This window comes from Scyliorhinus canicula, chromosome 4 (genome assembly GCF_902713615.1).
Source record: "Scyliorhinus canicula chromosome 4, sScyCan1.1, whole genome shotgun sequence".
NCBI lineage: Eukaryota > Metazoa > Chordata > Chondrichthyes > Carcharhiniformes > Scyliorhinidae > Scyliorhinus > Scyliorhinus canicula.
The window spans coordinates 13872045-13896172 of record NC_052149.1 but is presented as its reverse complement, the minus strand read 5'-3'; the positions used below and the strand labels follow the sequence as shown (position 1 = coordinate 13896172).

At 51.2% G+C, this 24128-nt stretch overlaps 1 protein-coding gene across 1 annotated transcript in view; it reads left to right on the top strand.

The window, feature by feature from the left end:
* The window catches only part of miga1 (mitoguardin 1), a 145593-nt gene that overhangs the window by 108533 nt on the left and 12932 nt on the right, over positions 1–24128 (top strand). Inside the window, 4 exon segments of the mRNA XM_038793747.1 lie at positions 6316–6437; positions 12176–12248; positions 14162–14248; positions 19525–19623. Coding sequence (XP_038649675.1) covers positions 6316–6437; positions 12176–12248; positions 14162–14248; positions 19525–19623 — 381 coding nt within the window.

The window sequence follows — 24128 nt, the reverse complement described above, 5'->3', positions numbered from 1 at the left end:
CGGAAAAGTGCCTGCGACTGCAGGGTCTGGCATTGGGCAAGGTGGGCCTTCCTGCCCTTTCTGCTCACCCCCTACACCACCACAACCCCGCAGCCCTCACGCTGCGAAGCCCTCCCACCATCATGTGCTTCTGGCTTGGGTTGCTCTGTGATCCCGGGTCTCCAATGGGTGTAATTCTCACAGGAACCACCGACCCCCCAGTGGCGCTACTGAGCTGGAGGGTTGTCTGCCTCTAATCTTCCAGCCCTTTAAACCCCACCCCCAACCCACAGGAGGTATTATCTGAATTATTTGAACCCTTAAAAGCTGCAAGACTGTAGGGAAGAGCAGGACTGTGGGCAAGAGTGGGACTTTCAAAGAATTGGCACAAGTGTAATGGATTGAGAGGTCCCCTTCTCTGCTATAAGATTCTATAAATTCCTGGTTCGAGAACATAATTGAACGTAAGAAGGGGGGGGGGGGCTGTTGGACTAGTGGTATGACTAGAGAGAACGAGGTGTACCGAGGTAAATGGTGGCTGCCCACTGGCTCGCGACGATTGTGCAGATACAATGAACGCAATGAACAGTACACAAATAGAAAAAAACTTTTAAAAATGTGCAACTTGTACATTGGAACTCTGAATGACACGAGGAGTCCGATAAAAGTCCAGTGGAACATCAGATCGACGCGATCAGTCTGATGGGTGCCTGCGATGTTCTGCTGGACCGTCGCAGCGGCGCCGGTGACGTCGGGCCGGTGGCCGTCCTTGACTCCGGGAGTGGCGGTCGTGATCCTGTGTCCGTACCCCTGGTCAGTGCTAATGAAGCGCTGGGTTGTGGGGGCGCCGGGGGGGGGGGGGGGGGGGGGGGTGGGACTGGGCGGAGGGTGTTGATGTGGGGGGTTGGGGCCGCACGCCGGCGGGTGCCAGGTCCCGAAGCGAGACTGTGTCCTGCCGACCGTCGGGGTACTCCACGTATGCATACTGCGGGTTGGCGTGGAGTAACTGGACTCGTTCCACCAACGGGTCGGACTTGTGCACCTGCACATGCTTCCGGAGCAAGATGGGCCCGGGAGTGGCCAGCCAGGTCAGGAGGGGGGATCCTGAGGACGACTTCCTAGGGGAAACCAGAAGACGTTCATGAGGCGTTTGGTTTGTGGCAGTGCAGAGGAGAGACCGAATTGAATGGAGGGCGTCGGGGATGACTTCTTGCCAATGGGGAACAGGGAGATCTTTGGACCGTAGGGCCAGTAGGACGGTCTTCCAGACTGTGCCATTCTCCCGCTCGACCTGCCCGTTACCCCGAGGGTTATAACTGGTCGCCCTGCTAGAGGCGATGCCCCTGCTGAGCAGGAATTGACGCAGCTCGTCGCTCATAAAGGAGGATCCCCGGTCGCTGTGGATGTACGCGGGGTAACCAAACAGGGAGAAGATGGAGAGGAGGGCCTTGATGACGGTTGTCGTGGTCATGTCGGGGCAGGGGATGGCGAAAGGGAAGCGGGAGTACTCATCAATAACACTGAAGAAGTAGGTGTTGCGGTTGTTGGAGGGGAGGGGACCTTTGAAGTCCATACCAAGACGTTCAAAGGGTCGGGACGCCTTTACCAGATGCGCTTGCTCAGGGTGGTAGAAGTGCGGTTCGCACTCTGTGCAAATGTGGCAATCCCTGGTCACGGTCCTGACCTCCTCAATGGAGTAGGGCCGGTTGTGGGTCTTGATAAAGTGATAGAAGCGGGCTACCCCTGGATGGCAGAGGTCCGCGTGGAGGGTACGGAGTTGGTCAATCTGCGCGCTGGTGCAGGTACCGTGGGACAGGGCATCAGGAGGCTCATTGAGCTTCCCAGGACTATACATACTGTGGAGCGGACCGGACAGCGCGGGCGGGGGTGCTTGGTCAGGTCACAGAAGTAACAGCGGGGCCCCGTGAGCTTATCGGGGTGCCCCGCAGCGCAGGCCTGGGGGAGGTCGGAGTTGGCGGGGGACAGGGGGGTTGCCTGCCACATTGCCCAAGGGGCTGCCGCGCGGCCGGGGGCATATGCGCGGGCGTTTCGGTCGGCAACCTACAGAGAGGATGCGAGGGTCCATGGCGAGGCTTAAAGTGTCTTTTTCTAATAGTCGCTGGCGTATTGCAGAAGGTTGCATGCCTGCAACGAAGGCATCCCGAATTACCAGTTCCGTATGTTCTGCCGCAGTAACATGCGGGCAGGCGCAGTTTCTCCCCAAGACAACGAGGGCCCGATAAAATTCATCAAGGGATTCACCGGGGAACTGCTGCCTTGTAGCCAGGAGATGCCGTGCGTAGACTTGGTGAACAGGCCTGAGAAAATATCCTTTCAGAAGGTCCATGGCTGCGGCATAGTCTTGTTCATCCTCAATCATCGAGTAGGCGGAGGTGCCCACGCACGAGTGGAGGATGTAGAGTTTCTGCTCCTTGGTGGGTTGGCTGCCTGTGGTGGAGAGGTAGCTGTTAAAGCACGCCAGCCAATGTTTAAAAGTTGCTGATGCGTTTGTAGCATGCGGGCTGATGCGGAGGCAGTCTGGTTTGACCCGAAGCTCCATTTCAAAATTCTAGTTGATTAAATTGATGTACCATCAATTGGACTCGAGTCGTGAAGAAGTTCCATATATCAGGCTTTAATCAACTAGTTGTGTGCCCGGCAGTCAACTTACAGAGAAAGGCCGACTGCCGGGTCCTACGGGTTCTTATACGCCGCCTCGTAGGCGGGACTACTTGCCTCTAGGCCAATGGGTGAGCAGTCACTTGACTAGCCTCAACCAATCAGCAGAGAGGCACGTGACCGACCTGAGCCAATGGGCAGCGAGTGCTCTGCACCAATGGCAGATAGGTACCGTAAACCTCCTAGTCATACCACCATAAGGCACCCCCTGCGCATGCGCTAGGATGACGGCAGCACATGCTGGCGCTCCCGCGCATATGTCAACTCGCGCCGGCCGGCGGAAGCCCTTCGCCATCAGTTGGCATGGCGTCAAGCCCCTTCCCCGCCGGCCAGCACGGTGCAAACCACCCCGGTGCCGGCCTAGCCCCTGAAGGTGCGGAGGATTCTGCACCTTTGGGGCGGCGCGACGCCGGAGTGGTTCACGCCACTCCTCGGCGCCGGGACCCCCCACCCCGCCGGGTAGGGGAGAACCCCGGCTAAGAAATAGGAGCAGGGCTGGGCCATTTGATCCTCGAGCTTGCTCCGCCATACTATTTGATCATGGCTCATAGAAGCATAGAATTTGCAGTGCAGAAGGAGGCCATTCGGACCATCGAGTCTGCACCGGCCCTTGGAAAGAGCAGCCCACTCAAGCCCACACCTCCACCCTATCCCCATATCCCCACCTGACGTTGTTTTGGACGCTGGGGGCAATTTATCATGGCCAATCCACATAACCTGCACATCTTTAGACTGTGGGAGGAAACCGGAGCACCCGGAGGAAACCCACGCAGACATGGGGAGAATGTGCAGACAGTGACCCAAGCCGGGAATCGAACCTGGCGCCCTGGGGAGCTGTGAAGCATCAATGCTAACCACTGTGCTACCATGCCGCCCATAACCCCACCTACCTCAACACCATTTTCCTGGACTATCCCCATATCCCTTGGTGTCCTTTCTTGTGAAAGGGAGGAGCTTGTGTGGAGAATAAACATTCGCACAAGGCTCTAAGATCTGTTTCTGTGATGTTAATCCTGTGTAATTCATCGCCACAACACCGATAACAAGACAAACAGCTTGCATTGACGGAGAGGTGGGCGGCACGGTTAATGGAAGCCTACTTGTGGCAATAAAGATTATTGTTATTAGGTGGTAATGTGGTAACGGTGCCTCCCAAGAATGTTATCAATCAAGATTTAACACCCAGCCACCTGAAGAGGTATTGGGGCAGTATTTCTTTTAAGAAATGACAAAGGACGAGAGAGAGAGAGGTGGAGAAACAGCAAATTCTAAGGAATAAATTCCAAAGCTCAGGACATAAGAAGCTCAAGGAGCAGCTGCCAACGAGGGAGCAAATAAAATCGCAGCACAGATAAAACAGAGAATCTGGCTCTGGCTGATAAGCAGGTCGGAGGTCAGATATGCAACCCTGCACATTCCAACCGCCACTCTTCACTCTGTCGTCTGTTGCTCCTGGGGTCTGGCTGGTAGCAAAGTGCGAACACGGTGCTTTAACTTTATATTAAAAGAAAAATGCGGCGTTCGTTGGAGAAAATAGACTGGTTCTGACAGCTGGCACTAGACAAGCCTCCCTCTGTTTATACTTAATAAAAAGTAAATTAATCACGGCCTGAGTTGCTTTTCGCAGAAAGGTTCCTGTCGCCTCGAACTGTTGGAAGGCTGGAGAGGAGAAAGGTGCGCAATTGTGAATGGAAGTTTAAACAGTTAAACTGGCGGCTGCTTCCAATTCATCAGTGACTCTGATCCAGCTTTCAAACGGTTCCTGTGGTTACTGCAGAGAAATGAATCATTTTAAAATAAAAATCTAAGACAATCCAACCTGACCCAGCATTCTAATTAAAAGTTTCCATTGGTGTTATGATCTGAAACCCATTGCCTGAAAAGACAGTGGGAGTCGATTCAATTTCAAAACGGAATTAGCGCAAGTCCTTAAAGGAAAGATTAATGGCTGATGAAGGTTCTAATTGGAACGATTTTTCGAAGGTAAAATATGATATCTCCCCCCCCCCCCCCCCCTGCCCCCAGGACAGAGCCAAGCCCAGATTTGTGGAGAGTGAGGAAACACCGCTGGGTGGCACAGTGGTTAGCACTGCTGCCTCACAGCGCCAGGGTCCCGGGTGTCGTGTTAGGTGCACTGGTATAACACTGACTGCAACTAGATGCAGTTTAGATCGGAAAGATACTCCAGACCTTGAAGTTAGTTCAATCAGGTTTATCGAACTAATAGCACAGTTAGCACAGTTCGCTGTGAGTTCGACTCTCTGCTAACCTAAGTGTGGTTACTCTGTCTGACTGAACCAGACTAGCTCTTAGCCACGTGGTGGAGGTGTGAGATTGTAACAACACCCTTGACTGACTCTCCAGATGTTCATCAGTGGAAAGAGGCGGAGTGTGAGTGCCTCGTGTCTTTTATAGTCAGATCCCACCCCTGAGTGTCCTGCCTGCTTATTGGTCATGTCCTGTTCTCTGTGTCCATTAGCTGCTTGTCTGTATATCATTGTGTGTGTGTCTGCATATCATGACACCGGGTTCGATTCCGGCCTTGGGTGGCTGTCTGCGTGGAGTTTACACTTTCTCCCCGTGTCTGCGTGGGGTTTCTTCCGGGTGCCCCGGTTTCCTCCCACAGTCCAAAGATGTGCAGGTGAGGTGGTTTGGCCATGCTGAATTGCCCCTTAGTGTCCAAAAGATTAGGTTGGGTTACGGGGATAGGTGGAGGCGTGGGCTTAGCTTAGTGGGGTGCTCTTGCCAAGGGCCGGTGCAGAGCTGATGGGCCGAATGGCCTCCTTCTGCTGAGCAGACAGAACCAAGTTAGTCTGCGACCTGCAAATTCTATGTAAAGATCCACGCACAAGAGGTGAACAGTGGAAAATTCTTCCCTCGGACGACTGAATGTTTCGCGAATCCCTTGGCGTATTGTTGCAGTTTTGTCACAGCGTTGAATGGTACTGCGTTTGACAGAACAAAAGACTTGCATTTTTATGTCACCTTTCAAGTCATCAGGACACCCCGAAAGACTTAACAGCCAGCGGGCTGGTTTAGCTCACTTGGCTGGCCATCTGGTTTGCGGTGAGCAGTGTGGGTTCGATTCCCATACAGGCCGAGGTTATTCATGAAGGCCCCGCCTTCTCAACCTCGTCTGAGGTGTGCTGACCCTCAGGTTAAACCACCTCAAAGGGGAAAGCAGCCTCTGGTCATCTGGGATTATGGTGACTTGACTTTTTGAAGTGAAATTGTAATGTTAGAAACACAGGAGCTACTCTGCTCAGCAAGATCCCACAAACGATAATGTGATAGTGACCACATAATCTGGTTTAGTAATGTTGGTTAAGGGATAAATATATTGGCCAAAACACTGGGATAAATCTCCTCCTTTTCAAATGTAACTGATGAGACCATCAATTCACGCGACACGTGGTTAGAAGCGAACAGTGGTTTTAATCGCCTTACAACAGAGCCTGCCTGTGACGAGATGAACTGGCAGGCAGGCTCACAACAGCAACCTTTATCCTTCCGGTTAGGGGGAGGTTCCATGGGCGGAGCCAGCTGAACCTCGGCTGACACTGAAACTGCTCCTCTTGCTTTCTACTCGTGGCTTGTTCTGTGAGAAGCGAAAGAGAATCTGATGGTTTGCCTTTTCATCCCTATGCGCCCACACAGCTTACCGAACACAGAGACAATCGAGGCAGCACTTACGGCCTGGGGTCATGGTGTCACCTGCCACTTTATGAAGAAGCGATGCATTTGGCCGAAGATGGCAAAGTATTTTGCCGGGTATTGAGGTAAGCAAATCTCGGCACCCGCAATTGACTGATTAATCTGCAGAGATAATGGGGGGGGGGGGGGGGGGGGGGGCGGCACGGTGGAACATTGGCTAGCACTGCTGCCTCACAGCTCCAGGGACCCGGCTTCAATTCCGGCCTCGGGTCACTGTCTGTGCAGAGTCTGCACGTTCTCCCCGTGTCTGCGCGGGTTTCCTCTGGGGGCTCCGGTTTAGGAGGTTTTCTGGGGCTGGTTTAGCTCACTCAGCTAAATCGCTGGCTTTGAAAGCAGGCCAGCAGCACGGTTCGATTCCCGTACCAGCCTCCCCGGACAGGCGCCGGAATGTGGCGACTAGGGGCTTTTCACAGTAACTTCATTGAAGCTTACTCGTGACAATAAGCAATTTTCATTTTCATCTCATTCATTTCCTCCCACATAGACATAGACATAGAACAGTACAGCACAGAACAGGCCCTTCGGCCTTCGATGTTGTGCCGAGCAATGATCACCCTACTCAAACCCACGTATCCACCCTATACCCGTAACCCAACAACCCCCCCCCTTAACCTTACTTTTTAAGGACACTAAGGGCAATTTATCATGTCCAATCCACCTAACCCGCACATCTTTGGACTGTGGGAGGAAACCGGAGCACGCGGAGGAAACCCACGCAGACACACGGGGAGGACGTGCAGACTCCACACAGACAGTGACCCAAGCCGGGAATCGAACCTGGGACCCTGGAGCTGTGAAGCATTTACGCTAACCACCATGCTACCGTGCTGCCCTAAGTCCAAAGATGTGCAGATTAGGTGGATTGGCCTGGCTAAATTGTCCCTTAGTGTCCAAAAAGGTTAGGTGGGGTTACTGGGATAGGGTGGAGGTGTGGGCTTAAGTAGGGTGCTCTTTCCAAGGGCCGGTGCAGACTCGATGGGCCGAGTGGCCTCCTTCTGCACTGTAAATGTTATGATTCTATGATCATGGGCACTCATTTTGATAACCCCCCCAAAAAAAACGCTGCACAGTTTATTTGTTTTATTTTTAATTGACGAATGGGATGTGGATGCCACAGGCTAGGCCAGCATTTGTTGCCCGTCCCTAATTGCCTGTCGAACTGAGTGGGTTTGCTGGGCCATTTCAGGAGACATATTGGGAGCCAACCACATTGTTCTAGGTCCAGCATGATTCCCTTCTCGAAAGGACACGAGTGAAAGGGATGGGTTTTCACAACAATCAGACTTTTAATTCCAGATTTTTATATTGGATTCAAATTTCGCCATCTGCCATGGTGAGATTCGAACCGGGATTCACGGGGATGACGAGTAATCCGGTGACAATAGAACTGCACCAGCGCCATCTCCTCCCCTTATCTGCGTTAGACACAATTAACCGAGGCACGTTGATTGAAATGCAGGTCGCAGACTAACTTGGATCTGTCTGTTCAGCAGAACAATTGCGGCACGCAGCCAATACTAACCATTCAGTTCAGTGGCTGTATGAGCCACAGAAGGTCCAAAACTGTAAATCACGACAGCCCGCGCCCCTTAAAGGGGAGGTTTGATGTGGCTGGGACAGGCAGTCAGTGGAGGAAGTGAACCTGACTTGGGAAAACGCTGAGGGACAACATGGGAGAGACCGAGCTCCAAGGCCTTCTGATGCTGCACTGGAGAACTTGGTGGAGGAGGTGGAAAGGGGGGTGTCGTGGTACCTGGAGGGGCCTGGAGGCCTTCCGGGCGCACACTCAAAAGATAATGGGGAGGGGATAGCCGGGAAGGTCAGTGTGCCAGGATGCTAGCCTGAAGACCTGGAGCTCAATGGCCTGACACGAGAGGTCAAGGTCAGTGAATGATTCTTCAAACTCAGCATTCCAGCAACTGCTTCAAACACGACGCAAATCACCTTCCCCCCCATCACTCATCTACCAGCAATCTGAATCAATGAGACATTTACCTCACTTCGCTTCACTTCACCGTTGTTGAAAGCCTCACATCTCACAGCTCGCTGCCTTACGGGTTCAACCTGATGCCGTGAAAGCTGTGGACACACGTGGGGCGGCACAGTGGTTAGCACTGCAACCTCACAGCGCCAGGGACCCGGGTTCGATTCCCAGCTTGGGCCACTGTCTGTGTGGAGTTTGCACGTTCTCCCCGTGTCTGCGTGGGTTTCCTCCGGGTGCTCCGGTTTCTTCCCACATCCCAGAGATGTGTAAATTAGGTGGATTGGCCGTGCTAAATTGTCCCTTAGTGTCCAAAGGTTAGGTGGAGATAAGGGGATAGGACGGGGGAGCGGACACGGGCAGGGTACTCTTTCGGAGGGTCGGTACAGACTCGATGGGCCGAATGGCTTCCTTCGGCACAGTATGGATTCTATGACACCAGTGCTCAAAGGGGCCTGCAGAGAAGTGGCAGCCATCCAGGAACCTGTCCTCCGACACATGGCTGAGGGACTGTCAGCACGTGCCCGCAGTCCCCTCCCAGGGAGACAGAATTCATCCTGTGGCCATTCCACCTGTCCCTTTGCAGTTGTCTTACTGCCCAATCTGTCGCCGCCCTTGCTGAGTTACACCCTCAAGCCAAAGAGCTGCATGAGGCCATTGTCCAAGGTCGTCAGCAGTCTCCACCAATGAGAACCTGCAACCTTCCAGCAACGAGTGGAGTAGCGCTGTGTAGAAACACCAGTGCAGACAAAGACACATGTCCTGAGGGAACGCACGGGGTGATTTGCATTTGAAAGGAATATGGTATGGTTTCATTAATAAATTGGGAGTGGAATGCTTATTTTGCAGTCGCTTTTATTTTCTTCACTGTGACCAAAATGGTGATGTGTCAGTGACAGCGGGAAAAAAAGTAGGGTAAGTTTCCAGGAATTTTACTGACCTGCGGAGGCAGGACTGGGAGGGAGATCCCAAAAGGTCGCCAGAGGGTCGGCAGGTCGACACGTTCCCACCTTTCCCGACCTTGTCAGAGGCAGGTGAGCCGCACACGTGACTGCCCGCCTGGCGCTGGTGGGCAATTAACATGGGTCCAGGTGGGGAATGCCACCAGGATCTAAGCAGCAGTGAATGGGCCCCGTGCTGCAGACGAGACCCTGCAGGTGGTGGGAGGTGGCCGCCTGGCAGCTCTTCGCCCACCAACGTCGCCGAGCGCCATCCTGTGGAGGAGCACCCCCCGCCCTCCCTCACTTTGTAATGATGGCCTGGCACCATTTTATTCACATTCAGAGGGGTGCCAGTGGCTGTATGGTATTGTCGCTGGACTAGTAATCCAGAGACCCAGGGTAATGCTCTGGGGATCCAGGTTCGAATCCCCCCCACTGCAGATGGTGAAATTTGAATTCAATAAAAATCTGGAATTAAACGGTCACCATAAACCATTGTCGTGAAAACCCATCTGGTTCACTCATGTCCTTTAGGGAAGGAAATCTCACCCAATCTGGCCTACATGTGACTCCAGATCCACAGCAATGTGGTTGACTCTTAAATGCCCTGAAGATGGACAATAAATGCCGGCCCAGCCAGCAACGCCCACATCCCATGAATTAATTTTTAAAAAGCTCCATCTTGCGGCACTCTTGCATTTTTCCGCCAGCTGAAGCACCCACCTCGCCCGCTGGCTCTGCCGGCAGGGCGTTGCTGTAAGTCCTCCCATTGACCCAGTTGGATGGGGGCCAGAACTGGCCTCGTCCCATGTGATCACACAAGTGGAGCAGGGTTGGGACCCACTTGTGCTCCTGAGCTCCAGAAATCTTCAAAGGCAGTAAGGTTCCGCCGGAGGTGTGTGAATGGGAAATATGGGTTGTGCTGCCTGGTGTCTCATCCGAAGTCGCTCCCCACAAAGAGCCCGGGCAGAAATTCTGAGTTGCAGCCTCTCTTCATCTTCCTCCGGTTCCTCCAGTCCCTTCTCCTCCCTCTTCCAGCAGCTTGTTCTGCTCTGTGTGGCCTCTGCTAATTACTCCTAGTTGTGCTGTATTCTAAGCAGAAATCTCACTGTTGCACCCATATGTGGGAGCGGCTGGTATGTTTAGAAGTCTTATAGAAGCTAGAAGAACTCAACCTGTAAGTAATCATGAAGATTGGGCGTGGTAGTGATGGAGGTTGGTGTTAGGCTAGTGGAAGTGAATAGAATGCGGTAAAACATCCGTAATCGAGGGATTGGGCATGTTAGCCGAGTAGGGGAATGGAATCAAAGGCTAGGATCCAATCTGTGCTCTGGCGGCTGGCTTTAATCTCGGGGCGATTGCACCCTAGCAGGTCCTGGTAAAGCATGTCATCATAGGAAGATAGGAATAGGAGGAAGTCATTTAGCCCCTGGGGCCTGGTTCTGCCTTTCAATGGCTGATACTTCATCCAACTCAATTTCCTTTCATTTCTCCGGTTACCGTAAACCTGCCAATATCAGATTTAAAATGAACAATTGATGAAGCATCAGTCATCGTTTAGGGAAGGGCAGCACGGTGGCGCAGTGGTTAGCATTGCTGCCTCACCATTTTGAGGTCCCAGGTTCGATCCCGGCTCTGGGTCACTGTCCGATTGGAGATCGAACATTCTCCCCGTGTTTGCGTGGGTTTCACTCCCACAACCCAAAGATGTGCAGGGTAGGTGGATTGACCACGCTAAAATGAATTGGGTACTCTAAAAATGTTTTTAAAGTTAGTGTTTGAGGAAGAACTTTCTGTACTTTTGCACCTCTGTGTGTGCAAATTTTTCCTAACTCTGGGCGGAATTCTCCGACCCTCCCGCGCGGGCCCCCCACGGCGATTCTCCGGCCCGCAATGGGCCGAAGTCCCGCCGGCGGGAATAAAGGCACGTCTGGTGCCGGCGCGGGCGGGAGCCGGGGTCCTGGGGCGGGCGCGGGGCGATCTGGCCCTGGGGGGTGCCCCCACGGTGGCCTGACCCGCGATCGGGGCCCACCGATCGGCAGGCGGGCCTGTGCCGTGGGGGCACTCATTTCCTTCCGCCCCGCTGACGCACCGGCGCATGCGCGGACTTCCGCCGGCCAGCGAAGGCCTATTGGCCCCGGCTGGCGGGACGCCAAAGGCCGTTCACGCCGGCCGGCGGTGCGGGAGCCACTCCGGTGCGGGCCTAGCCCCTAAAGGTGCGGAGAATTCCCCCTAATTGTTCCCCCTCCCTCCACCCCACTTGGGCCATCTTGCCACTTGCCCGTTGACACACCTTTGTTCTGCCATTAGCACATTCTAATCTCTTTATGTGCCACTATCTGCCCCCTTCATAGCCTTAATCATCTCCATTTACACTCCCTTTGCCTTTCTGACCATGAAATCTTCGTCAATCTCCAGCTGTCGCTGGCCCCCTGTCCAGCCCCACCGCTCCACAATAGTATAAATCTGACCCCAACTGCAGTTCTCTGCAGCTTTGACAAAGACTCACCCAGACCCGAAACGTCAGCTCCCTTCTCTCTCCACAGACGCTGTCAGGCCTGCTGAGATTGTCCAGCATGTTGATTCAGGTTCCAGCATCTGCAGTCATTTGCTTTTATCATAGTCCTGCAGGTGTGCTCCGGCCAGGATTTTGTATAGCTCCACTGAATAGGCAGTAACATTAATAGTCCTGTAACGCCATCTTTATAGAGGATAACGGCTCTGTTATATTATTTCCAATATTTTCTGACAAATGTGCTGTAGATAGTGGGCGGCCTGAAATGGACAAGTGTTATATAAACCAGTTCTGTTCTTAAAGATCTTCGCCAAAATACTGATGAGGTCTTAATGCTTTCTTTTTGTCTTACATTTTGCCCGAAAGGACCGAGTTGTTGGAATGCGTTGGGGACATTGATTTTCTGGCCAAGGTACACTGTGTGCGACAGGCCTTCAAGGTAACAGCGCCAGAACTCAGCTGTCAATTGATATCGAAGGATGAGTATCTTTCAAATCGCCGTTAAATCTCCGGTTAGGCCTCAGCTGGGTTGCTGTGTCTCATTGTGGGCATTTCGGGAAGAATGCCGAGGCCTCGCAGAGATTTCAGGAGAGGTTTACTGGGAACGCCGGGAAGGATGAGGGACTTTGGTGGCGTCGAGGGCTGGAAGAAGTTCCGTGTGGGCAGCGCGGTAGCATTGTGGATAGCACAATCGCTTCACAGCTCCAGGGTCCCAGGTTCGATTCCCGGCTTGGGTCACTGTCTGTGCGGAGTCTGCACATCCTCCCCGTGTCTGCGTGGGTTTCCTCCGGGTGCTCCGGTTTCCTCCCACAGTCCAAAGATGTGCAGGTTAGGTGGATTGGCCGTGATAAATTGCCCTTAGTGTCCAAAATTGCCCTTAATGTTGGGTGGGGTTACTGGGTTACGGGGATCGGGTGGAGGCGTGGGGCTTAAGTTGGGAGCTCTTTCCAAGAGCCGGGGCAGACGCGATGGGCCGAATGGCCTCCTTCTGCACTGTAAAATTCTATGATCTTCTATGATCTAAGTTGGGATTGTCTTTCCTGGACCAGAGAAGGGGAGATTTGATCGAGATGTTCAAAATTCTGAGGTGTTTTGATTGAGACTGTTTCACCGGCTGGTAAGAAGACGGTGCAGATTTAAGATAATTGGCTAAAGAATCAAGGAGAGATGAGGGGAATATTTTTGTTCAAATGCAGTGAGTTATGGCCTCCTTCTGTGCGGTAAGATCTGGGATACTTACAGGGAGCATGCTGGGATGGGTCGGGGGGGGGGGGGGGGGGGGTTGGTGGTTGAAGTAAAATCATGCAGGATGGCAGCAGATGGTTTTCCCATTGCCTTCCTGCCATCTCTGGCATTTTACCAACGCCCGCTATGAAGTCAACTGAGGGCCTCTTCCCACCCTCACTGGCATTGATGCAGCAAACAGTCAGGAAGGCAAATACCTTCATTGCGAGAGGAACTGAGGACAGGAGCAAGGATGTTTCACAGCAATTGTACAGTAACTGTACAATTACTGTAACTTCATTTGAAGCCTACTCGTGACAATAAGCGATTTTCATTTCATTTTCATACGTACAGTTTTGGTCTCTTTAGCTAAGAAAGAATATACTGGCCATCGAGGGAGTGCAGCGAAGGCTCACCAGACTGATTCCTGGGATGGCAGGATTGTCGTATGAAGAGAGATTGGATCGACTAGGCCGGTATTGACCGGAGTTTCGAAGTGGATCTCACTGAAACATGTGACATTCTGACAGGGTTGGACAGATTGAATGCAGGAATGTTGTTTCCCCTGGCTTGGGGGGGGGGGGGGGGGGGGGGGGGGGGGTGTGTGTCTATAACAAGGGGTCACTGTCTCAGAATACAGGGTAGGACATTTAAAACTGAGATGAGGAAAATCCTCTTCACTCAGAGGATGGTGAACCTGTGGCATTCCCTACCACAGGAGGCTGTGGAGGCCAAGTCACTGAATATATTAAAGAAGGAAATAGATAGATTTCCAGCCTCTAGAGGAGTCAAGGAGTGAGGGGGGAGCGCTGGAGTATGGCGTTGAGATAGAGGATTGGCCACGATCATATTGAATAGCGGAATATTGAATATTGGCCATGATCATAATAGGCTCGAAGAGCCGAATGAGCTATCCCTGCCCTTATTTTCCATGTTTCAATGTTTACCAGTGGCACTTGGGAATCTCGCCATGTGGGGCGAACGTCGGAAGTGATTTACAGGCTGCAGTGCTAACACTGAGCTGAACTCGGAGAGAACAGAAAGCCTAAATTCACGGTGCTTCAATAACACCACAATCTGAAACCTGCACCTTGCTGTTATTTCACGGTAATTTCTCCACCTTTACAGGTAATCCTTTCTGATGTAACAAACAGGAAGTTTTTTGCCGAAGTGGGAAGGAAGATTCTGTCTGCAATTATGATAAAAGCACACAAGGTATGAGTTCTAACTGATTTGTGTTGCGTTGTTTGTCTGTTTTGTAGACATCCTCGTCGCTTGTCATATTGAAATCAATAAAACTGGGGACTGTTCACAATATGACAGCTGTGCTAATGGGAGAGGGATTTTGCTGAGTGTTTATCTCAGAGATTTTGGTACATGGTAGAACTTCAATCATTCCCATTTTCCACACTTCTCCATCATCAGCAATCTCACCATCTATGCTGATCCATCACTCAAATGTCATCCAAACTACCACAAACCAAAGATGTGCTGGCTAGGTGGGGTTACGGGCACAGGGCAGGGGAGTGAGCCTAGGTAGGGTGCTCTTTTAAAAAGGTCGGTGCAGACTCGATGGGCCGAATAGCCTCCTTCAGCACTGTATGGATTCTATGTCCTATGAACCACCATCATCCATTTTCTGCATTCCCATGATCTGTGCACCCATTATCCACGCAAACAAGATCCACGTTCTCCCACCAGCCACGCTCTCCCACGTTGGGCTTAGGTAAGGTGCTCTTTCCAAGAGCCGGTGCAGACTCGATGGGCCGAATGGCCTCCTTCTGCACTGTAAATTCTATGATTCCATGAATCCTTTAATCTGCACTCTCCCATTATGTGTGCTCCTAATATTCGTGAAAGCTTTATTGTCCATGCTCCCAGTCTCCACTGTTAGATCATGACCACTCCTGCCATCCCTGTTCCCATTTTCAATGCTCTTCCACTATCCATCTTTTCTGATTATCCGTGCTCCTATTATTTGGCTCACTCTTTCCCATTATTTGCGCTGTCCCGTTTAATGCTGTCCCAGTGTCCGCACTCGCATTCCCAATGTGTAATCTTTCCAGTTAACCACACTTCATTACTCTCACTAATGATATTCTACTCCCTCGTTATCACTCACATTACCCATGCTCTCATTATTCTCACTCCCTTTACAAAACCTCCCATTGATCTCATCCCATCCTCATGCTTCCGATATCCATGATTCACCGCCCACCTTCGCATTACCATTACTTCCGATATCCATGATTCACCGCCCACCTTCGCATTACCAAAGCACTCCCGTTATGTGTTCACCCATATTCCACATTCCGCTGGTGCCAAACAGATAGATAACACCAATCCGGAGTGTTGTACAATCTAGACGGGTTGAGAATATTCCATCGCAGTCCTGACTTGTGCCTTGTGGATGAACTAGGGCGATTGATAAATCACCGGTTGTAAATCAAGTTTTTTCCTACGATCATAGAAACAGTGCAGAAGGAGGCCATTTGGCCCATCAAATCTGCACCGGCGCTTGGAAACACCACCCTACTTAAGCCCACACCTCCACCCTATCCCCGTAACCCAAACTAAAGTTTTTGGACACTTAAGGGCAATTTAGCATGGCCAAACCACCTAACCTGCAGATCTTTGGACTGTGGGAGGAAACTGGAGCGCCCGGAGGAAACCCACGCGGACACGGGGAGAACGTGGAGACTGCGCGCAGTCAAGCCAGGAATCGAACCTGGGACCCTGGAGCTGTGAAACAACAGTGCTAACCACTGTGCCACCGTGTCGCCCATAACTGAGATACGTTCAATCTCGCTATCACGAAGACACCCCTCCAGCAACGAGCTGAACAGCCGGTGAATTTGCGCCTGGTGTTAGTTGGCTTGGCCAAATGGAAATCTCTCGGCTCTTCAGATACTGTAGCGGAATCCTAAGCAACACAGCGCCAGTCCCTCAATTTTTAAATCCTTACCATTATTTTCAGATTCCTCCATGGCCACACCCCTCCCTTTCTCCTTTAGCCCTGGAGGTCTTTGAGACTTCTGGGGAGTTCCAATTCTGTCCTCTTGCGCATCCTTGATTTTAATTACACCACACTGGCGGCGGTGCTTGGAGTTACCTGGGACTTAATCTCCAGAATTCCCTCCCTAAACCTCTCCACCCCCCCCCCCCCCCCCCCCCAACACCTCGACTTCCTTTAAGATGGTCCTTAAAACCTACCCCTTTGATCAAACTTTTGGTCAGCTTTCCGAATAACTCCTCAGGTGGCTAGATGTCAAAAGTGTTGATATCGCTCTCGCCAAGCGCCTCGGGATGCTTTACCACATCAGAGGTGCTACGTAAATGCAAGTCTTTGTGACCTCAAAATTGAGCATCTGACAGTGCAGCCCTACCTGAGTACAGGGCTGGAGTGTGAGCCCGGATCGTGTGTTCGAGGCTTGGAGCAGGTTCTGATCCCTCAACATCCTCCCCAAGATGCCGGAGCCACAGCGGGAAACCATCGCAAAACAACAAATGACACTGATTTGACAGAAAGATACTGCTGGAAACCGGAGACCCATGGAAAGTTAACGCAATGTCCTCGTGCCAGATGCCGACCAATTTGGAGTTGCTTTGTTAATTTTCTTCCAATAAAATTTCCAACCCACCAACTGAACAATGCTTTCGGCCAACGTCATTCACAGTCTTTTCAAGGCTGTAAAACTGTTTTTTCACAGAATCCCAATGCACCATTTTTGAGATATATTTTGACTCTGTGAGTCAGAGTGAACCAGGCAATAACTAAACCGCAATCTGTTTTACGTCGCCCCTGATTTAAAACAAAAATTCCATTGATTGTATTGGAGAGCTGTTCTCGCAGAGAGCCCGAACAGACAGGGTGGAATGAATGGACTCCTTCTGAGTGGTAACCACCTATGATTCCGTTGTGTTAAATGTAGGAATCTCAGGGGCGCGATTCTCCGCCCCCCACGACGGGTTGGAGAATAGCGGGAGGGCCTTCCCGACATTTTTCCCGACCTCCCGCTATTCTCCCCCCCCCCCCCCCCCCCCCCCCACGGCCGCCCCACGACACGAATCGCTGCTCGCTGTTTTTTTACGGCGAACAGCGATTCTCCCCTATCCGATGGGCCGAGTTCCCAAGCCTTTACGGCCGTTTTCACGAATTTAAACACACCTGCTCTCACCATTCGTGAAAACGGCCGCAAAGTGCCGTTCTGCACAACCATTGCACCGATTGGCACCGCCGCACCACGGCCGTGCCAAGGGTGGCATGGGCCCGCGATCGGTGCCCACCGATCGCGGGCAGCGGGTCCGATACCCGCGCACTCTTTGTCCCTCCGCCGCCCCGCAGGATTAGTCCGCGGGGCGGCTGAGGGGCATGACGGACCGCGCATGCGCGGGTTTGACGCATATGCGCGATGACATCATCCGCGCATGCGTGGGTTGGACCCGTCCAATCCGCGCATGCGCGGCTGATGTCATCGTACGCGTCAGCCGGCGTGAGTCTTGGCGGCCGGGCTTAGCGAACGTTCGCTAAGCCCGCGATGCCGTTCTTCACGGGGCTGCGATGCTAGCCCCGACCGGGGGGGTGAATCGGGTCCCGGGAGGGGTCACGGAGGCTGCCATGAAACACGGCCGGTTTCACGGCAGCCTTTACGACTCTCCGCATTTGCGGAGAATCGCGCCCCAGATATATTGTGTTAAAAGTATTTGGTGCAGTACGGGTTAAAACCTGGATTAGTGTGTGTAAGACCGCTGCAGACATGTTTTCTGGGTTAGTGTGTGACTGCTGCAGTAGTGCTTTTAAAAGTCCTGGTTGCATGTCAGCGAAGGTTTTTGGAGCCAGATATGCAATTAAAGCATCGTAAAAGTTTGGGATAATGGACTTTTATTTATATTTCAGAGGGGACCCTGCAGAGTAGATAATTAGAGACATTGTGTTCAGTTTAGTAAGATGGTGTAATTAATAGGAGGAGCCAGGGGTTTGAGCAGTCAGATGTTGAGGTTTCAGGGTTTTGGAAGATGATCTGAGAAGGTTTCTGAAGGAATACAGCCAGAGATTCTGCATTATTCTGACAGGGGGTCAGGTCTCTCTCAAGCAGTCTATAAAGCTCTCTCTTTCTCAAGGTGGAGTGTCCAAGGCATCTCTTCACAGCAAGTATACCTGAGTCTGCTAACCGTATTTAAAAGTGGATTAGGGTCTGAGAAGGTTTTGATATTTGAGTGGGAATAAGTTAAGGGTTATTGTGTCACTGTGTTGATTAGCAGTTTTAAGGGGTAATTATAAACTATGTTCTTGTGTGATGTTGAAGATATTGTAATGCTGTGTTAGTAATAAAGTTTGTTTTAATATAACATATCTCTATTTTTTGTGAAACCATTCCTAGAGTGAGGTGTCCTGTCCTCACAGTCTAACACAATCTAAATAAAGGATTGGGGTTTCTTTCCAGTATCCTAGCCACTGTTGGGGTCTGGTCCAGGATGGTAATACTGTGATTCTGTGAAAATGTGCTGGAGATTCACTATTGTCCATTTTACATTTTCGCACATAGTCAAGATGAGACACATTGGGCGGGATTGTCCGACGGCCTGCCGGGTCAGAGAATCCCCGGGGGGGGGGGGGCGGCGTGAATCCTGCCCTGCCACTCCGATGCTGGCTGCCGTATTCTCCGACGCTGGTTTGCGGGCAGGGTTTACGCCGCTCCGGTCGGGGGCCGTTGACAGCGGCCCCCCCGACAATTCTCCAGGCCCCGATGGGCCGAGCGGCCATGGTTTCCAGGCCAGACCCGCCGGCGTGAAATGGACATAGTCCATAACGGAGGGACCTGGCTTGTCGGCGGGCGAGGTGAGTCCTCAGGGGGGCGCAGGGGGATCCAGCCCCAGGGGAAGGGGGGCTCCCATGGTGGCCTTACCCATGGTCGGGGCCCACCGATCTGCGGGGGGTGGCCTGTGCCGTGGGGGGCACGCTTTCCTCCGTGCCAGCCTCTGTAGGGCTCCGCCATAGCCGGTGCGGAGAAGAACCCCCCTGCGCATGCGCAGGAATCACGCCGGCCGGTCTGCGCATGCGCGGAACCACGGCGGCCGGTCTGCGCATGCGCGGAACCACGGCGGCAGTCCTGGGCATGTGCCAACTCGTGCCGGCCCTTCGGCACTGGTTGGCGCGGTGCCAACCCCTCCGGTGCCGGCCTAGCCCCCAGACGTGCGGAGGATTCCGCACCTTCCGGTCGGCCCAATGCCGGAATGGTTTCTGCCGCTCTTGGCGCCGGCGTCGGGCCATCCGGCCAGTTGCGGGAGAATCCCGTCCATTGCGGGAGAATCCCGTCCATTGCGGGAGAATCCCGTCCATTGTGTTCACCTCCATTGACGGAGGTGAATTTCGGCAAATTCGGAAGATTTGCCGCATCTTCAGGGACTCGGCAAAAACCCCAGCAGGGTGAAAAATATTGTGCAACTCAAAATAGTGAGGACTAATTTAAATGTTTCCCCGATTTTTCTAGAGTCCAAAAAGGTTCGAGGAGGTCTTTGAGGACATGATGCACTTTCTGCAGGAAACTGATCATTGGGAGACAACCGAGCGAGAACTTGCGACACGAGGGGTGAGTCTGTAAGGTAATGAGAAAGGCTGGGAAGTGGGAACTGCATAAATATATCAGGTGTGTGAAAGTCCAACCTGTGTAGTCACACCCTTTGGCAACATTTGGTTAAACTATTGCCCTTTACCTGGTCGTCAGTTTGGCAAAAATGATATTTTGAGCAGAATTTTGGTGTATTTCTCATTAAGAAAGGGAGCAGCAACAATTGCCTCAACAACCCTGAAGGATAGACAGCAGATACCTGGGAACATCACACCTGCAAGATGCCGCCCCCCCCCCCCCCCGCCCCCTTCCCCTCTCCTCCACCCCAAGCCACTCACCATCCTGTCTTTGAAATATATAATCAGGGGCAGCAGGGTAGCATGGTGGTTAGCATAAATGCTTCACAGCTCCAGGGTCCCAGGTTCGATTCCCGAGCTGGGTCACTGTCTGTGTGGAGTCTGCATGTCCTCCCCCTGTGTGCGTGGTTTTCCTCCGGGTGCTCCGGTTTCCTCCCACAGTCCAAAGATGTGCGGGTTAGGTGGATTGGCCATGCTAAATTGCCCATAGTGTCCTAATAAAAGTAAGGTTAAGGGGGGGTTGTTGGGTTACGGGTATAGGGTGGATACGTGGGTTTGAGTAGGGTGATCATGGCTCGGCACAACATTGAGGGCCGAAGGGCCTGTTCTGTGCTGTACTGTTCTATGTTCTATCTGTGGTCAAGTTTTAGTAAACATGTTGCCAACAAGCATTAGGAGAGACATCATTGACTTGCCTCACAAGGCCATCTAGGGACTAGAACCTGCAACTACACTGTGACTGTTGACATAGCAAAGTTGAATTGTTTCTTTCTTACCTTTTACAAAGACCTTTTCTCCTTTTTGGGGAGGGGTTGGCAGGCTAATTATCACTCCTTCCATTAAAAATACTCCCATCACCAACAAGTCCTGGAGTGGGACTTGAATCCAGAGCTTCTGCTTCAGAGGCTGGGACACTACCTGCGAAGCCATAAGATCTCCCGTCAAAAGGCAAATTGGAATTTTAAATGGTAAATGCTAAAATTGGAACCAAAATTTGTGAATGCAAGAAGTAAGGTTCGTGGAGAGGAAGCCCACATCCTACTGAAGATTATTTTAACATAATGTGTGAATAGCTACAAATTGGAAATGAGGAGGCGTAGGAAGTATGCTAAACTAAAAAAGACACTTCATTATACTTGCCCCACAAACAAAGTTGTGGAAACCGTTCTTCAAATATGAAGTTGCTGTGGCAACGCACACTTTTACAGGCATGTTGTAGTCAGGAGCTATGGATAGTGATGGTAGAGGCTGCAACTTTCTTTCCAGCATATAGCTGACCAGCAATCTTACAGCCTGCCATTGGTGTATGTTGGAAGGACTTGCCGGTTGATAATCAATCTGTTTGGTCTTGTTATGAATGCACCTTCCTTGGCCATCAGGTCTTGGGGTGAGCTTCTCGCTGGGAGGCAGCAATGCTACCCACTCTGCCACAAGACCTCCTCCTATTGTAGGGTCAACAAATTGGTCAATGTTCAGTAATCCTCACCTGATGGCCACATAGGGACGCTCATCCAAAAGGGGTCTTTGGCTCGAGATCAGGGACATGAGCCCAAGTTGATTTTCCACTCCCGTTACCCTGGGATACTGAAACCAGTTGGCATACCTCATCCGCAGTCTGGCCTAAAGAAGCTAAATGAATCTCTGGTCTATGTAGACAGCTGCTCACTCCATTAGCTGGCGGAGACATCTGGGAAGCTCATTCAGAGCATGGTTGCGTTGGATTGTTCAAATTTCTGTCAGGGATGCACCATCTTGGCCAGGAATAGAAAAGCTCTGAAAGAATATTCCAGAATAAGGCCGGTCCTCATACACTCAATTGATGGAACTTTGTCTTTTGCGACTTCTGCAACTCCGGCGTAAGTACAAGCTGGTCCAATTGCTGCGTCTATGCTCCTCTGAGCAAATATGCTACTGAGCTGAGATTTTAATCCTCAGTCTTCGCCCCCTGTTCAGGTGGATTACAAACTGTGATTGGGAGGCAGGCGGGTTGTCATTCTGGAAGAGACGGTCCCAACGCTGGGAAGCTCCAGCACGGGCTTCCCGGCAGCGGAGGGTGGGAACGACGAGAAAACCCATTGACAGCAACCCATTGATCCGGCCAGTGGCCAACACGCTGGGGGTGGGGTGGATGGGGGAATTCCCACGATAATTTATTTGTGAATTGGTCACGTTGCTTGATCCTTGAGATCAGAGAAATCTGTTCTTGGATGTTCCTCCATGTCATGATGGTCAGTACACTTTGGTCTGTCTTGTATAATATATTTTAATAGTTTTTTTTTGTATTTGTACAAATATGTTCCGCTTTTTCAGCACACCACAAGTAAACAATGCTTGTATTTGAGCGAATAGCTTGGTGAGTTAGATCCTGATCTTTTATCTCTGGGAGCTGAGCACGATTCCAGCGTGGATGTTGGAATGGATGTGTGCTGGCTTGTCAGGGTTTGACCGGGAGTAGGTTTGGCTGGTCCACATGTCCACACACACAGACGGACACACACACACTCTACCACACACACACACACACACGGACACACACACACTCTACCACACACACACACACACTCTATACCCCACACACACACTCTACCACACACACACACACACACACACACACACTCTAACACACACACACACACACACGCACTCTATACCCCACATACACACTCTACCCCACACACACACACACGCGCACTCCACCACACGCACACACAAGAGAAAGATGCCATAAGAGAATCAAACTGACCCTGAGTGTAATGTGGATGATCCAAGAGGAAAGAATAGAGAACATTTGCGTTTTGCCCTCTAGAAATGTAATTAAGAGTGTGTCACGTTGTGGTAAATTAATTGTCTAGATAAGGCAAACTCTTACAATGGAAAGGCAGATTAGAAGTCAATGGAATTTAGTGAAAAGTTAATTTGAAACAGGTTTCAAGAAAAACCTCTTGTTAATGAGAGAAATGTTCTACCAAGCAGGATAATAGGAGGGACAAATGTTGGTGTTATCTGAAATACAATTTGGATGCTGTAACGAGAGAGTAAACGTTCATGAGAGATGCACTTTCAATGGAGGAGTTAATGTATCACCAAGGCCCCATGAGACAACACCATCCAAACCCATGACCGCCAACATCTAGAACAGGGGTGGGCAAACTTTTCCGTGCAAGGGCCACATTCAGAAATTCACAATTCACAAAGGGCCGCATAGTATATTAAGTAAAATAATTCTGGGCGCCTCATATAGAACATAGAACAGTACAGCACAGAACAGGCCCTTCGGCCCTCGACGTTGTGCCGAGCAATGATCACCCCACTCAAGTCAACGTATCCACCCTATACCAGTAAGTAACCCAACAGCCCCCCCCCCATCCCCCCCCATTAACCTTAAAAATTTTTTTTTTTTTTTTTTTTTATTTTTTTTTAAAAAAAAATTTTTTTTTTTTTTTTTAAATGACTTGGTGGGCCGCAGAAATACCTTTGGCGGGCCGCATGCGGCCCGCGGGCCATAGTTTGCCCACCCCTGATCTAGAAGGACAAAGGTAGCAGAAACCTGGGCACCCCACCGCCCGGAGATTCCCCTCCAAGTCACTCACCATTCCGATTTGGAAATATATTGGTCGATCCGTTGGTGCCGCTGAGTCAAATCCTGGAACACCCTCCCTAACAGCGCTGTGGGTGTACCTACACCACATGGACTGCCGCGGTTCAAGAAGGCAGCTCACCACCACCTGCTCAAGGAGTAATTGGGATGGGCAACGAATGCTGATTTCATCAGCAAAGCCGCATCCCACAAATGAATAAAGATTTTAAAAATTAGTTTTGCCTTCTGTTCCCTGGAGAATTTCCATTTTAATGATCCAGTTGCCAAGCTTCACCATAAGGAGCACATATTAGGAATTAATTTTAATGGACAGGATAGTGCACAGAAATTTTCCAGCAAATGTAGTTCTGTTCCTGGTGTAATAAAGCCAAAGGTTTACTTCCATGAGCTACAATCATTTATACATCGAAACATAGAGAGTAGAAGCAGGAAGGAGGCCATTCGGCCCTTCGAGCCTTGCCGCCATTCATTATGATCATGGCTGATATCAAGTTCAGTACCCTGATCCCGCCTTCCCCCATATCCCTTGATCCCTTTAGCCCCAAAAGCTTATCTAATTCTTTCTTGAAATTACACAATGTTTTGGCCTGAACTACTTTCTGTGGTAGCGAATTCCACAGATTCACCAGTCTCTGGGTGAAGAAATGTCTTCTCACCTCAGTCCTAAAAGATTTACTCCTTATCATTAAACTATGACCCCTAGTTCTGGACTCCCCCACCATCGGGAACATTCTTTCTGAATCTACCGTGTCTAATCCTGTTAGAATTTTGTCAATTTCTTTGAGATTCCCTCTCACTCTTCTGAACTCCAATGAATATAATCCTCACTGACTTAGTCTCTCCTCATATGA